We start from the raw sequence: 16,709 nt of genomic DNA on the forward strand, positions 1-16,709 counted from the left end.
AAGTACACCATTATAATACATGTAATCAATACGATACAACTGCTCGTATGTTCTTGTTACTACTGGCTGGGACGTCCCATCAAAAGCGATTGAGTTCGCTGTTGGAGTCCCCCGGGTCTAGCATGTGTGATGTATGTGTTTTGGTTGGTATTGTAAAATCCGGATTGAATTGAATTGAAAACATAGGACCAACAACCTGTAGACTAATATGCAAATGCAAGTATTCACAAGTACTTATGTAAACACTGCATCTATTAGTTTGTTTTGTGGAACATTTAGAGCACTATTTTGATAAAAATACAGTACTTTTTATTTTAAGATCTGTTGAAACTTCCCATTAATAACTAACTATTTGTTTTCAGTTTCACAGAGGTGTATAGAACAGAGGCAATAAAGAACACACCGAATCCAACCTGGAAACCTTTTAGAGTTCCTTTGAGAACTTTGTGTGATGGCGATCTGGATAGGACAATCAAAGTTGAATGTTTTAATTGGAAAGGAGATGGAAAGTAAGAATAAGAGGTTTTCATATAATACGCCTCTTACATTGGCTAACAAAACTCGGGAGTTTACACATGCACACCATACAAAACGTTGACACCCCTGTGTAAAACCCTAGAGTTTGCAAGGCATTATAATAAGGCTAAAAGGGACATTTTAATGAAATAATTGCTACAAAAAAGAAAATGATACTTAAAACAGTGTAGGCTACTTAAGTAAAGCATTTAATATTTTGTATCTTTTCTGTCAGTTCATTTAGTTATTAAATTAATTTAATTATTAAATTAATTTAATTATGTATATTTAAATATTTTTTTACAGTATTGATTTGATTGGTGAATTTACAACAAACATGCGGCGATTTGTTAAAGGAAGTCAAAGAGATAATATATATTTGGTATGAATTCAGTGTGCCCATATATGGACATGATGATGTTATATCACTACCATATTTAGGCATATCACTACTATATTTGGGCACATCACACTTTTTTTTTGTCAAACTAGTTTGATAGTGTAGACAGATCTTAATGTTTATGTACATTTATATTTCATTTTCATTTCTCCTAACTTACTTACATTTGTCACCCTTGCCTTTTTGTCGCCCATCTTGAAAAATAAATCTCCCAGAGGATCTTTTTTATATATTTCTGGATATTTTTTTTCTAGATAACAAAAAAGAAGAGTAAAAAGAAAGGAAAGACATATGGTACGATCTCACTGATGAGTTGTCGTGTACAAAAAATGTATTGGTGAGCCTAACACAGATAAAGATTGCTTTTCTTATCTAATAAACAGAGAAGTTAATGAATTGTACAATAGATCTTACAATACTCATGACAACAATGATAATCAAAACCTGTTAACAGATATAATAATGGATCTACAGATAATACGGGAAGCATTGTTGGCTGCAAAAAATAATAAAGCACCAGGAGTTGACAATATTACGAATGAACTTCTTAAAAATGGTGGTAATGCAATTTAATGTCTCTAATGCAGTTATTTAACAAATTAATTCAAATTGAAAAGATCCCAAGTGAATGGAACTTGAGTATAATTGTTCCAATCTTTAAAAAAGGGGACAAAGCAGATTTAAACAACTATAGAGGTATTTCACTAACTTCATGTATATCAAAAATATTTAACAGAGTTATTTCTATGCATATCTCTAGTTTCATTGAAAAAGAACATCTGCTCTCGGAAGTCCAGGGAGGCTTTAGATCCCAACATAGATGTGAAGATCATATTTTTATTCTAACATGTCGAACAAAAGAAGGGAAAAATACATATCTAGCCTTCCTGGACTTCCGAAAAGCTTTTGACAGTGTGTGGCGGGAAGGCCTATTAAAATCAGCGTGGGATGCCGGAATAAGGGGAAAGGTTTGGTGAATCATTAAAGCCCCATTCCCTACGTTTTTTAGATCTAATTTAAGATCACAAACTATATTTAATGTAAAAATAATACTATATGGTCCTATTGCGATAACTTTTTTCGTCTTTAAACGGTTAAAAATGTGAAAAATAAATCGATTCTAATAATTATAGCGGCCCGCTATAAATCCCAAAATGCATTGCGCGCGGATTGATATTTTTGTTTTTCACCTGTAATTCGCCCACTTTTCGATCGATCGTGAAGCCAAAACAAATGGAAGACTCCTAACTTTTCAACGAAAATACTGGGTTTTCCCCAATTTGTATCAACGGAGTCTGGCAAAAATAGAAAGACAATTAATGCAGCAACTATACAACGTCAGGCTAGGTATATAGCTAGCGTACGATGTTCGTACGTTATCGATGTTTACCAGCTAGGCCTACAAAACTAAGCCTAGCTAGGCTAGGCCTAAGACCGTCCACGAGAGGTCGATCGCCGCGAGCTACTTAGGTAGTGCATTGTTTCTCACTTTTTATCATAATTTACCATAAAACGTACATTTAAGACAAGGAATGACATGGTTTAATGTTTTTAAAGTGATATATATGTATTATTTTCCAAAAAACGTCCAAAATTGCAGGGAAGGGGTCTTTAAATGTTTGTATAGTAATGTCAAAGCAAACGTTAGAATGGGGAATGATCTTACAGATCAATTTAATGTAAATAAGGGTGTAAAACAGGGGTGCGTTTTATCCCCAATATTATTTTGTATCTTCATAAATGAATTTGTTAAAATGCTTCGTAGTAATGATTTAGGAGTTAGAATGAATGGTTCATGGATGGGTGGCCTCTTTTGGGCCGATGATGTTGTTTTGCTAGCTAATAAGGAATTTGAAATGTTAAAAATGCTAGATATTGCAGGGAAATATGCAAAGGAGTGGAAGGTAAGCTTCAATTATGACAAATCTAATGTAATGATTACTGGGAAACGTGTCAATCGTGATAAAAAATGGAAAATTGGAGATGAATTTATAACTGAGGTAAACAATTATAAATATCTAGGTGTAATAATTTGTGCAAATCAAAAAGAGCATGGTCACTACCAACATGTTATCCAAAAAGGAAATCGTTTAATCGCATATATTAAAGGTATAATAGGAAATCTTGATGATTTCAATAGGGTCTATTTCGGGAATATCCTATGGAAAACAATTGCACTTCCCTCGATTAACTATGCATGTGGTGTATGGCACTGTAATTCAAAAAGCGATATTTACAATTTAGAAAAATTACAGCTACAAATGGCCAGATTCCTGCTAAAAGCTCCGAGATGCACACCGCAACAAGCACTATATGGTGATTTAGGGTGGAGTCCATTATCAAAAACACATGAAATTACTAAAATCAAATACCTCAAACGTGTTATAAATATGAATGTAAATAGATGGCCTAATATTTCACTCCATTGCATGTTTCAACTTAACAGTGATTTTGATTCTTTAAAATACAACTTTTTAGCTTTATGTAAAGAAACTTTAGATAAATGCCAAGACTTAAATATGTTTGAACAAGTTTTTGATACTGAAAATTATACTTTTAATTCATTCTCTGTTAAAACCATAGATGATCATGTTGCAGATGCATACACTTTGGATTGGTTAAATAATATAAACCAAAAGTCATCCCTTGAAGATTACTCCAAACTAAAAGAAAGTCCTAGCCTTGAGAGTTATCTTCTTGATAAAACCAATTTCACAGGTGCAAGCTTAAAATTTAAATTAAGATCCAACACTTTACCTCTAGATGGACGAACCTGTAAATGGTCTAAAGAAATATCTGGCCACTGCACTTTATGTCAGAGTGGTGAAATAGAAAATGTACAACATTTTTTATTTAATTGATCCAATTAGTTAAGCTAAATAATGACCTTGAAAATTTGGATGAGTCTGCAACATGGGAACATTTTATAAATGCTGATGTTAATGGAAAAACTACTTATATAGTTTACTTGGATCCTAGTAAAGCTGTCTTGACAGCATTTGACAAATACTGTAAGAATTTTCTTAAAGTTGCCTGGAAAAAAAGATCTGAGTTAAAAAAGAGCTAATTTGCATTGTTGCTTTATAATTTTGTTTATTAATTTTCGCTATATATTGTATTTAATGTTGCAGAGAAAGACTGGTGTACATCTCTGTAAATCTTTTAAATTACTATTTGTGTTTACTGTATTCTTTGATTTTAAATGTTTATTTTCTTATGTTCAACTTCATACTTTAATTTGTTAATTTTTACAAATGCAAAGTTTGGTTTATTTTAGGCCTTTCATATTATTAATTATTTTATCACTGTAAACAACACTTAATTGTTACATGGAGGTTTCTTCTTTAAAATTTATATTCATTATAACTCTCAAAACATAAATCATGATTTTTCTAAGATAAAAATGTTATTAAAATTCTAAAAATAAGACTAAAGTATAAAAATAATTAGGAAATATAAATAATAATAAAAATAGTACCACTGTAAATAAATTACAATTAACGTTCATAATAATAATACAGTATTAACAAGAACATAAATAATAATAATAATAAATAAATATACTTATATAGACCTATACTCCATCAAAAGTTAAGTGTTGTACTTTTTCACTATTGTATAATTCATTTCCTTTCCTTTTTTTCTTTAAACTTATGAACGCACCGTCATAAAACGTGTGCCGCTGTTCTAAAAGCGTCTGTTCAATAAAGTTATATTATATTATTATATTTATTTTTGGATTTCATTCATGGTGGAACGAAACTAAGTTTTGTGGTGGCTATAAACTTCTCTGCTTCCAATGGTATGTCAATATAATCCTGCCTAATTGTTACTGGTATCTTATTAACAATAAGTTCCAAGGTTGATCATATCAACCTGTTTAGATCAAGGCCAATCCAACTAAAATTGTTAATATGTCAATTTGTTACTAGTAGTTTTAAAAGTCAAATTATTGCTAAACATAGTAGTTAGTACCAAATGCTTGTGCTAAATCCAGTTGATGTGGTTGGTATGGAAATCTCACATTAAAGTCTGTGTTGCTGTGTCTATGCATACACGTCAGATAGGCTAGCAAGACAGAAATAAAAAGCACCCATCAACCTCAAACATGGCTTGTTTGAACAGATGCCTTCAAGTGATTTATGCTTCTCTATTTATGCTTCTCTATTTCTGCAGGTGCTCCACACAGTCCGCAATCATTACACCACATAAACCCACACATGCCAAACCAGTACGAACAAGCTATTCAATCAGTCGGCACAATTATCAAGGAATACGACACAGATAAGCTATTCCCAGTGTTTGGATTTGGAGCTAAACTTCCTCCCAACGGAGCGATATCGCATGACTTTCCTGTGGTAAGAAACAAAACCATAAATACATTATTAATTAATTACTACTTAGTTTTTTTTTTGTATTGTATAATAATGATGAAGTAAGAGCAGTTTTCTGTTTGGGCTCATGCCTATTACTTGCTGGAGTGAGAGCAGTTTACTGTTTGGGCTCATGCCTATTACATGCTGGAGTAAGAGCAGTTTTCTGTTTGGGCTCATGCCTATTACTTGCTGGAGTAAGAGCAGTTTACTGTTTGGGCTCATGCCTATTACTTGCTGGAGTAAGAGCAGTTTTCTGTTTGGGCTCATGCCTATTACTTGTTGGAGTAAGAGCAGTTTTCTGTTTGGGCTCATGCCTATTACTTGCTGGAGTGAGAGCAGTTTACTGTTTGGGCTCATGCCTATTACATGCTGGAGTAAGAGCAGTTTTCTGTTTGGGCTCATGCCTATTACTTGCTGGAGTAAGAGCAGTTTACTGTTTGGGCTCATGCCTATTACTTGCTGGAGTAAGAGCAGTTTTCTGTTTGGGCTCATGCCTATTACTTGCTGGAGTAAGAGCAGTTTTCTGTTTGGGCTTGTAGTGAATTTATCTTAGTTGGTTCCGAGCTTTCTCAGGCGTATATCCACTCGACGTACACAGCTGTCGTTCCGAGCTTTCTCAGGCGTATATATTTCCACGCAACGTACACAGACAGCTGTCACTGAATGATAACTCATACAAAAAGTATATTTAACTCAACTAGAACTTTTATTCCTTGTAATTCGATTAATACATCTTTCTACCACTACCAGTCAAGCCTTATTATATTCTTTATCATCTTTCCGTTTATCTACTTTGATCTTATTCTCTCTTCTCGTTTATCTACTCTGACCTTATTCTCTCTTCTCTCCTAATATCTATTACATTCTACTTTTATACAGGATATGCAAATTTTAGGCTTCAGAGGAGGATAACATTTTCCCTCCGAAATTTACACGATTTTGATTGGCTAATAATAAGGCGGACGTGGACTAAAGCATCCTTCTCTAATCACAGAGAATCACAACATCAATAATATGACATTCCCCTTTTTGGGAAAAAGATTGTGTCAATCTTTCCAAAAATTTAACATTTAAAACCATTTTACTTTAAACTATCTACTAATAACACCTCTATAATATTATTTATGCACGACTTAATCCATCTGCATTTCCATTTAATGATCCTTTCTTGTAAATAACTTTAAATTTATATCCTTGTAAAAACAGAGCCCATCTCATAAGTCTAACATTGGCACCCTTCATTGAGTCCATCCATCTCAATGCCTGGTGGTCAGTATGAACTTGAAATTCACAACCATACAGATAATACTTAAGTTTATTGATAGCCCAAACAATAGAGAGGCACTCTTTTTCTGGCACAGAATATCTCTGCTCATGTACAGATAACTTTCTACTTAAGTACACAATGGGATAATCATTACCCTCACCATCTATTTGGCTCAGCACTGCACCTATGCCATAATTTGAGGCATCGGTTTGCAATATAAATATCTTATCAAAATTTGGGGCTTTTAATACATTATCATCAGTAAGTCGTTTCTTTAAAGTTACAAAGGCATTTTCACATTGTTCATTCCACTTAACGGTATTACTTTTACTCTTTAAAGTTAAATCAATCAATGGCTTAGCAATATCGGCATAGTTCTGTACAAATTTTCTGTAATAGCCCGTTAATCCGAGAAATGATCGGACTTGTTTCTTAGACAAAGGTCTGGGGAACTTTTCCACAGCCTCAACCTTATCAATCATGGGTCTAATTTCTCCATTACCAATCTTATGCCCCAGAAATTCTACCTGTGCATAGGCAATTTTACATTTCAAAGGCTTTGCTGTCAATCCAGCACTACTTAATCTTTCTAATACATCATTCAAATGAAAAATATGATCTTTCCAAGTTTGACTATAAATACATATGTCATCTATATATGCCTTAGCATATCCCTCAGTACCTTGTAATACCTTATCCATTAATCTTTGGAAAGTACTAGAGCTATTTTGCATACCAAATGGAAGTACATTGTAACAATACTGTCCAAATTGTGTAATAAATGCTGATTTGTCTTTGGTCTTAGGATCCAGAGGCACCTGGTAAAATCCTTTAGTTAGATCTAACGTAGTTATGTATATTGCGGATGATACCTCATCCAACATTTCGTCTATGCGAGGCATAACATAAGGGTCAAATTGTGTAGTCTTATTTAGTGATCTAAAATCTGTCACCATTCTAATTTGATTCTGGCCTTTCTTCAGGGCAATAATAGGTGCAGCATAGGCACTAACAGTAGGTTCTATTATACCCATAGCCAACATACTATCTAATTCCTCTTTCAATTTACCCTTTAATGCTTGGGGCGTTCTATATGCCCTATGCCTTATAGGCATTTCACCATTAGTCTTAATTTCATGTGTCACTAAGTGAGTTCTACCTGGTACATCCGAGAATACATTCTGTTGGTACTTTAACAATTCTGTTAATTGTTTAGTTTGTGTATCATTTAAATTACTACTAACGTTAACATCTCTCCATGTTTGTGATTGATGATAAGACAATCCTATGTCTATTTCACTATCTAACTCATTGTCATGGACTGTTTCATTTAAGTCTACTTCTTCTATCGACTGAACATTTGTTACTACATAATAACCATCTTTACTTATTTCTACTTTATCATACCATCTCTTTAACATATTAACATGTAGAATTTGTTTTTCTTTTCTTCTACCTCCTATGTATATTTCATAATTTACATCATTGACCTTTTTAGTAACAGTGAAGGGGCCTTGCCATTTACTGTCTAACTTACTATTTCCTACTGGAAAGAATATCAACACTTTGTCCCCTTCTACAAATTCTCTATCAATAGCATTCTTGTTATAATTGTGGGACATAATTTCTTGTTGTTCAAGTTTGTTTACATTAGCATCTTTCATTAATTCCTCCATTTTTTCTCTTATTTCTAACATGTATTTGATAACATCAGTAGATGTTTCTTCATCTTCTACCCAATTACTTTTGAGTAAACTCAAGGGTCCCCTCACCTCTCTACCATAAAGCAATTTAAAAGGTGAATGGCCCGTCGCTTTACTAGGAACTTCTCTGTATGCAAACAGAAAGGGGGGTATGTAGTTATCCCAATTTTTTCTTTGCTTAACTGTAAGTGTCCTTATCATATTTTTCAATGTACCGTGAAATCTTTCAACAAGCCCATTGCTTTGGGGGTGGTACACTGTAGTCTTTAATTGATTAATCCCCAACATACTACATATAGATTGCATAATTGAAGACATGAAATTAGTTCCTTGATCATGTACAATCTCTTCGGGTAATCCTACTCTAGTAAAGACTTCTATTAGAGCCCTGGCTACTGTTTCAGCTCTAACATTGGGTAACGGGATAGCATCCGGATATCTCGTAGCATAGTCAATTATAGTAAGCATATATTTGTTATTACGGCTTGTTCTAGATAAGGGTCCAACAATGTCTATCGCTATACGTTTAAATGGTGTACTTATAATCGGTAATGGTATCAAAGTATGTTTCCTTTTACTTTTACCCTTATCTACCTTTTGGCATTCCTTACAGACTTTACAATAGACTACCACATCTTTAAATATACCTGGCCAATAGAATTGGTTCAGGACCCTACTTTTAGTTTTCTCAACACCCATGTGACCTGCAAATGGCACATTATGACCTAAGTGTAATACACCCTGTCTACACTGAGTAGGTACTGTAATACAATCTGTTCCACTTGGTTATTCTTATCTTTAATACTCCTCCAATTTCTCATCAATATACCTTGTCTCATAAAGAAACATACCCTATGCTGACCTATTTCTTCTATAGGGACTACCCTGTCAAACACTCCTTTGAGTGAGTCATCCTTAGTTTGCAATTTGATCAGTTCTTGTTTAGTTAGGTTCAGCTTGTGCTGTTGTTCATAAGTTTTATGTTTGACTGTTTTATCTTTAGCTTTATCCTCATTTTCGTCAAACAAATTATTCATTTCTGTTCCATTCATATCATCTAAACACTTAGTTTTATTTACTTTGTTGTCATTTACTACTGTTTTCAACAATTGTACATTAGTTTCTTTAGGCGGCTCTTCTATCGGCTTAAAGTTACTATCTTTCCCTAACAATATCATTTCGTCTTGTATTCTAACATCATTTTCTATTCTGGCTTGCTCCCTAGTTAGGACGAACATTTCTTTAGCCATTGTTTCCCCACAATTCTGGTCCAAATCATGACCCAATAACATATCCCTCTGTAATCCTTCGATTACGGCTACAATCACTTTTCCTGTCACTATCTTACTTTCTATAGCTACCTCAGCTAAGGGGACGGTAATATCGCCTCCTATACCTCTTAACGTAACCCATTTTCCTGGCAAGTAACATTTGTTAGGCACTAGACTTTCCTTAACAGCTGACTGGGTACATCCCGAGTCTCTAAGCATAGTTATATCCTGTCCTTCTAATTTTCCTGGTATTATACATTTCTCCATTTTATTTTCTACACTATCCATAACTACTTGGGGTCTATCTGATTTTATTCCTTCACATCTTAAGCCATCTTTCACATTCGGGCCCTTCTTAGTGTCACTAGTCTTTCCTTTTGCTACCATCTTAGGACAATCCCCTATTTTATGTCCCTTCTCCTTACAATTAAAGCATAGGCCATTAATCCATTCATTTGAAGGTTCTCTCTGTTGGAAATTTCTACCATAGTTATGGAATTTGCCTCCCCTTCCTCGATACCTATTGTATCCTTGCTGCCTAGCTCCAGGGTTATTCTGAGTCGTACCATTCTTAGGTTTACTATTTTCTTGGCCCTTATAATACGTAGGCTTATTTTCAGAATTTACGGCATTCCAATAGCCACGGCCACCTCTATTAGCTATATAATCATCGGCTATCATAGCCATATCATTGCTCTTATTTACTTGTTTATCTCTAAGATAAAGCCTCAGATCTTCAGGCATTTTATCAAGTGCCTGTTCCATTATAATCATTTCAATAATGCCTGCAGCATCATCTTCTTTTACATTAGCACATTTCATCCAACATTTTAAATAATGGGAGAGCTCATTCAGCCATTCCCTGATGGACATATCTTTAACTCTGTTTGAATTTCTAAATTTAAATCTGTAGGTCTCAGCGGACACATCATACTTTTCTAAGATTGCCTTCTTTAAGGTATCATAATCTACACATTCTTTTACGGTTAAGGATGCATATGCTGTCCTAGCTTTACCAGACAGTTCAGGTGCTAACCTAGCGGACCACGTATTCTTATCCCAACCTGTGGCTTCTGCCAAGTGTTCAAATGTTCGAAAATATATATCAATATCATCTGATTCCTTCAAAGTAGGAACCTTTACCTTCATTTCATCTACTATATTCCTAGCATTACTGTAGCTAGACCTATTTTCTAACTCCATCATTTTCACTCTTTCTTGTGATTCAATTTTTCTTTGTTCTATATCTATTTTCTTTTGCTCTATTTCTGCTTCTAATCTTAACTTATTGTTTTCGGCCTCGAACTTCATTCGAAAATATTCGAGCATCATATCTTTAGGCATACCGCCGGGTATTTCGGGCAAATCAATATCCCTAGCCATGTTATCATACATTTCATTGACTTGGTCAACCATATCTTCCCTAGTATCTTTGTCTGACATAGTCTTATCTATATTTTTACCCGATCTTAAAGTTGTCATGCTAATAACAATTTTACTAATGAAATATGTAAACTTATGTATACAAAATATGTTATAAAAGTATTTGTATTACCTTGATTCCATTCAGATATGTAAAAATATGAAATCCACATAAATTTTGAAATGCAATACAATATAAGACATTAATTTACTTCAAAGTCACAAACAACGTTCCAAGTTCGCTCCGTACAAAAAATTACTTTCGAAATAAAAATAGTTTACAAAGTCAGCTTTGCAAATCTTCTCACAATTTTCTGGGCTTCCTTCTGTTACTTCAGTCTTCTTCTTTCAAATCTCGGTGAATATATCTCTCCGATGAATATCCAGCAGCCTTGAGTAGGTACCTTGAGCTCAACAGTACTTCTTCTTCGTTGTAATATCCAAACAACGCACGGTATACAAACTGTCAGGAATCCAGATCTTCGTAACCATTTAACTTTTTGGTTACTGATTTAACAGGCCCGTAGAGTAGGCACTGTCACTTCTTCTTCTTCTTCTTCTTGATACTTAAATCATGTAAACAAAAATTTTCACCGCTGCCACCATGTAGTGAATCTTATCTTTTAGTTGGTTCCGAGCTTTCTCAGGCGTATATCCACTCGACGTACACAGCTGTCGTTCCGAGCTTTCTCAGGCGTATATATTTCCACGCAACGTACACAGACAGCTGTCACTGAATGATAACTCATACAAAAAGTATATTTAACTCAACTAGAACTTTTATTCCTTGTAATTCGATTAATACATCTTTCTACCACTACCAGTCAAGCCTTATTATATTCTTTATCATCTTTCCGTTTATCTACTTTGATCTTATTCTCTCTTCTCGTTTATCTACTCTGACCTTATTCTCTCTTCTCTCCTAATATCTATTACATTCTACTTTTATACAGGATATGCAAATTTTAGGCTTCAGAGGAGGATAACATTTTCCCTCCGAAATTTACACGATTTTGATTGGCTAATAATAAGGCGGACGTGGACTAAAGCATCCTTCTCTAATCACAGAGAATCACAACATCAATAATATGACAGGGCTCATGCCTATTACTTGCTGGAGTAAGAGCAGTTTTCTGTTTGGGCTCATGCCTATTACTTACTGGAGTAAGAGCAGTTTTCTGTTTGGGCTCATGCCTATTACTTGCTGGAGTAAGAGCAGTTTTCTGTTTGGGCTCATGCCTATTACTTGCTGGAGTAAGAGCAGTTTTTCTGTTTGGGCTCATGCCTATTACTTGCTCCTGGCAAGATTAAATGTAAATCATACTTTTTAAGAGCTTTTGCCGAATAGATATTATTATTATTTAAGCTGTCACTCCTCACTTCATAGTAGAGTATTTGAGAGGATAAAGTCTCCCTTGCTCTTGAAATATTTTCCGTCATTCAGACATTATGCTTTCCACGATTTGTTTCCATATTTTTCTATTTTTGGCAGGATGGTTTGTTTTGTGCTAAAGTCTAGATTTTTTCCTTTTAAATCTTCTTTTATTTGTTTTATCCAGTTTTCTTTTGGTCTTCTTGTCGGTCGTTTTACTTTCTTGTTAGTTTCCTTCTTTGCTTGTTTAATTGATGTATCATCAAGTAATCATCTTCATTTAATTCTTTTACTTCATTCTTCTTCTTAAGAGGATAAAATATAAAGTTGATGTGACATTTGTAGATTTTTTTTAATGAATGTTTTCTTCTTTTTTTTTTAGAATTTCAATTACCAGAATCCATTTGTGTCTAATGTGGACGGCATCATTGGTGCTTATAGGAATTGTTTGCCTCAAATTCAGTTACACGGACCAACAAACTTTGCACCAATCATAAACAGGGTAGCAAGGTAAGAAACTAAATTGTGAATCATAAAGGCCAATTATATATAATGTTAGCATGCACTTGTAAGAAGGCTAAAGGCCAATTATATATAATGTTAGCATGCACTTGTAAGAAGGCTAAAGGCCAATTCACACAGAGTGGTTGCGGTAACGAAAATATAGAATCAATGTTATTCCTTTTTACACACAAGGCGGAGCCGACGGGTGGTTTCCGCTCAGGATAGATACAGATTGTATTTACGTGGGATAAGATACACAGTCTTCCGCTTACTATTACCGCTTTTAAATTGGCCTTAAGTTCTAGCTTTCTAGTTTTTGATTTCGTATAAGTATATGAATATGAATCACAGCCAAGATGGAATTCTGTTAAAAATATTACATACTCAAGAATTGTTTCTGTAAATAACTGTGTGTTACAAGTGTTTATATGATTGCATATTTTAAGTTGTTTCCTTTTCTAAGTCTAACTATTTATCCCTTTGCTCATTATTTATCTATTTAGAGATGCTCAAGCGTTTATGAACGGCTCAAACTTTTTTGTTTTATTAATAATAACGGACGGAATCATATCAGATATGGATTTTACCAAAGTTGCTGTTATCAATGTAAGTACATACAGTAAGAATATGAGTAAGGCCTATTTGCTTGATAGTAACCTGTCTATTGTACACGTTCAAAACATTTCATGCATGTAGTCAAATTTTTATTTTTTTTTATTTGTAGGCTAGCAAACTCCCAATGGCCATCATCATTGTTGGAGTTGGTAACGCTGATTTTTCAGGTATGTGAAGTATTTTTACCCTACTTTTGTGTTTCTCAAAATGACAATGAGATTTGATAAGTTTCTTAATAATTGTTCTTGTGTTGGTTTAATTTTATTTTATTTTTCGGTATAAAAAAAAACATATACCGTATTGTTCCTAATAAATGCCCCCGGGGCGTTGCATTTTTTAAAAAGGGCGGGCGTTTGTTAGAGGTGAAATGTAAAAATCATAAATAGGGCCTAGGCTAGGCCTATATGAGGCCTACCTAGCCTAGGCCTAGGCCTATATGAGGCCTACCTAGCTAAGCCTACCCTAAACAAGTTGCTTCAGACGGTCAATGTTTTTTTGGGTGTGCAACAAATATATTCATAGGGTACCTCCAAACCCTCTGCTATGCTACTGTGCCTGCGTTTAGCTTTAATTTTTACTTCGCCTTTATGTTTAAAAAAAAAATTAAAAATCTTGGATTGCTCTTGTGGCAAATGGCCGACGATGCAGCGTTCTTCGTTGTCCTTCACAACAGAAACAGCGTGTTTATCGTAGGTTATTGACATCCACCCTCAACTTGATGAAAAGTTCTAACAACTTGAATATAATATATTATAGAAAGGTGAACCAGACGCCTTGAAGGTCTTCATGAACCAGACGCCTTGAAGGTCTTCATGAACCAGACGCCTTGAAGGTCTTCATGAACCAGACGCCTTGAAGGTCTTCATGAACCAGACGCCTTGAAGGTCTTCATGAACCAGACGCCTTGAAGGTCTTCATGAACCAGACGCCTTGAAGGTCTTCATGAACCAGACGCCTTGAAGGTCTTCATGAACCAGACGCCTTGAAGGTCTTCATGAACCAGACGCCTTGAAGGTCTTCATGAACCAGACGCCTTGAAGGTCTTCATGAACCAGACGCCTTGAAGGTCTTCATGAACCAGACGCCTTGAAGGTCTTCATGAACCAGACGCCTTGAAGGTCTTCATGAACCAGACGCCTTGAAGGTCTTCATGAACCAGACGCCTTGAAGGTCTTCATGAACCAGACGCCTTGAAGGTCTTCATGAACCAGACGCCTTGAAGGTCTTCATGAACCAGACGTCCAGTGTCCTACACGCGCGAATTACCCTACGCGCCCGGTGTAGGCCTACATGTCTGTCACACGTACATCGTTATCACAGTAGCTGAAAAATGTGACTTTCCGGGCTGAAAACCAATTCTAAATGCGAGAATCCTCTGTTTATATAGATTGGGCACTAAGGTGTGTTAATTAGAAAATGAACAAAAAAATGAAGGGGGGCGTTTATTAGGAACAATATGGTATATACAAAAAGCAGCAGAAGCTGAAAGTATTGCATTTACATAAATACTGTATAAAAAGTACATTAAAACATCAAACATAAACATGATGGGTAATGCTGGAAAAATATCAATACAATAAGTTTGGTATAAATGTTTTTGTCCTAGACAATTTATAGTTTGTTCATTCACTTTAGCCATGGAACATCTTGATTCTGATGACAATTTATTGAGGCACGGAGTCAAAGTAGCTGATCACGATATTGTTCAGGTTAGTGATGCTGAGGTCACAATAATATTCTATTCACTAAAATTTTCAGATTATTAGTATTATATAAAATAATTTTTTTCAATATTTAACCTTTTATAATACAGTATCATATTTTATTAAATTTCAGTTTGTGCCTTTTAGTGAGATAGTTCACCGATCCGGGAACCGAGACATGGGTGCAATTCAAGCGCAGCTTGCGAAAGAAGTGTTAGAAGAAATACCAGACCAACTGGTGACTTGGATGAAGCTGCATCATATTAAACCTGGTACAGCGCCCCCTCCCTATTCAGCAGTCGGTCGAGCTTAAAAATGTTCCTGGAACGTATTGTGTGTGTTTGTGTGTGTACGTACTCTTAGGTTCGAATGAATACCATTATAACCACTAACCTGTTCAGGGATCTACCAGAGAGAGAATCGAATGGACTATAATTTTACAAAATAAGCCTTGGAAGAAATACCACCTGGTAACTTGAATACGTTGTATAAACTGGGGTGGAGGGAAGACAGTGTTTTTGTTTATTCAATCAACAAGCTTTATGTGAGCTTGCAATGTAGAATATTTATCTATTTTTATACATTTTTTAGGTTCGTGGTAATTTTAAAACTATTTGGATTCAGGAAATAATCAGGGTTACATAATGTAGTAAAGATTTTTTTTCATTATTAGAATAATTTTCTTTTTATAAAAAACAGTAACAGCCGAACAAGTTAAGTGGAATACAGTACATTTTTAATATAATTGATCTAATGTACATTTTTAATGTAAATATCAGGGTTGCAAAGTACTTTTAATTATAGTAGTAAGTTATACTTTTTAATTTTTACTGTACAATAATTTTCTTTTTATAAAAAAACAGTAACAGCCGAACAAGATGAGTGTAATACAGTGCATTTTTAGTATAATTGATCTATTTTTAATGTAAATATCAGGGTTGTAAAGTACTTTTAATTATAGTAGTAAGTCGAACAAGATAAAGTGAGTGTAATGCATATTTTGTTTTAGATTGACCTTATAATCGGCATAATCTAAAAGATATATGCCAATATTTAATATAAGGAATACTACACAGTATATTTCTAGGACTTATATTATCATATGCCTGTTAATTAGGTAAATATTTTATATGCAAATTACAATAAAAGGAAGTAATTTTCCACTGATGAATGAATGATTTAATTTATGTTGTTACCAACAAGTTTTTTTCTGGTAATCTAATTATAAATCAAAACCCCTCCCCCTCTACATCTTTGCAAACAATCAGCCAACCAGCGACCATGCCGCACACGTCTACAAAAGTCACCACCATATATAGAGTAGACTGTTCCAAACAACGCAAAAAGGGTACAGCTATTTTTCATCCACACTGTGCCTAAAATTACAATAAAACCTCATTACAATATTGATGTTTAAATGTTTTATAAATATGAATAATTACCACAGGAAAACAGTTGATAGTAACAATAATAATTTTACAAATTTCAAAATGGCTAAAACTACAATATAAGTAATAAAATAATGTCTTTATTTTGGTATATTTCCACTCCCCCCTCTAA

The 16,709-nt window shown here is 34.3% G+C and overlaps 1 protein-coding gene across 1 annotated transcript in view; it reads left to right on the forward strand.

Moving 5' to 3' along the window:
• The window catches only part of LOC140058800 (copine-8-like), a 39,326-nt gene extending 23,392 nt beyond the window's left edge, over window positions 1-15,934 (forward strand). Inside the window, exons 18-27 of the mRNA XM_072104542.1 lie at window positions 363-509; window positions 823-898; window positions 1,171-1,253; window positions 4,627-4,718; window positions 5,093-5,274; window positions 12,710-12,837; window positions 13,335-13,437; window positions 13,556-13,613; window positions 15,082-15,155; window positions 15,283-15,934. Of these exons, the coding sequence (XP_071960643.1) occupies window positions 363-509; window positions 823-898; window positions 1,171-1,253; window positions 4,627-4,718; window positions 5,093-5,274; window positions 12,710-12,837; window positions 13,335-13,437; window positions 13,556-13,613; window positions 15,082-15,155; window positions 15,283-15,462 (1,123 nt within the window). The 3' untranslated portion in view covers window positions 15,463-15,934. The remainder of the gene's footprint in view (window positions 1-362; window positions 510-822; window positions 899-1,170; window positions 1,254-4,626; window positions 4,719-5,092; window positions 5,275-12,709; window positions 12,838-13,334; window positions 13,438-13,555; window positions 13,614-15,081; window positions 15,156-15,282) is intronic.
• The last annotated feature ends 775 nt before the right edge of the window (window positions 15,935-16,709 follow it).

This window comes from Antedon mediterranea, chromosome 9 (genome assembly GCF_964355755.1).
Source record: "Antedon mediterranea chromosome 9, ecAntMedi1.1, whole genome shotgun sequence".
Taxonomy (NCBI): domain Eukaryota; kingdom Metazoa; phylum Echinodermata; class Crinoidea; order Comatulida; family Antedonidae; genus Antedon; species Antedon mediterranea.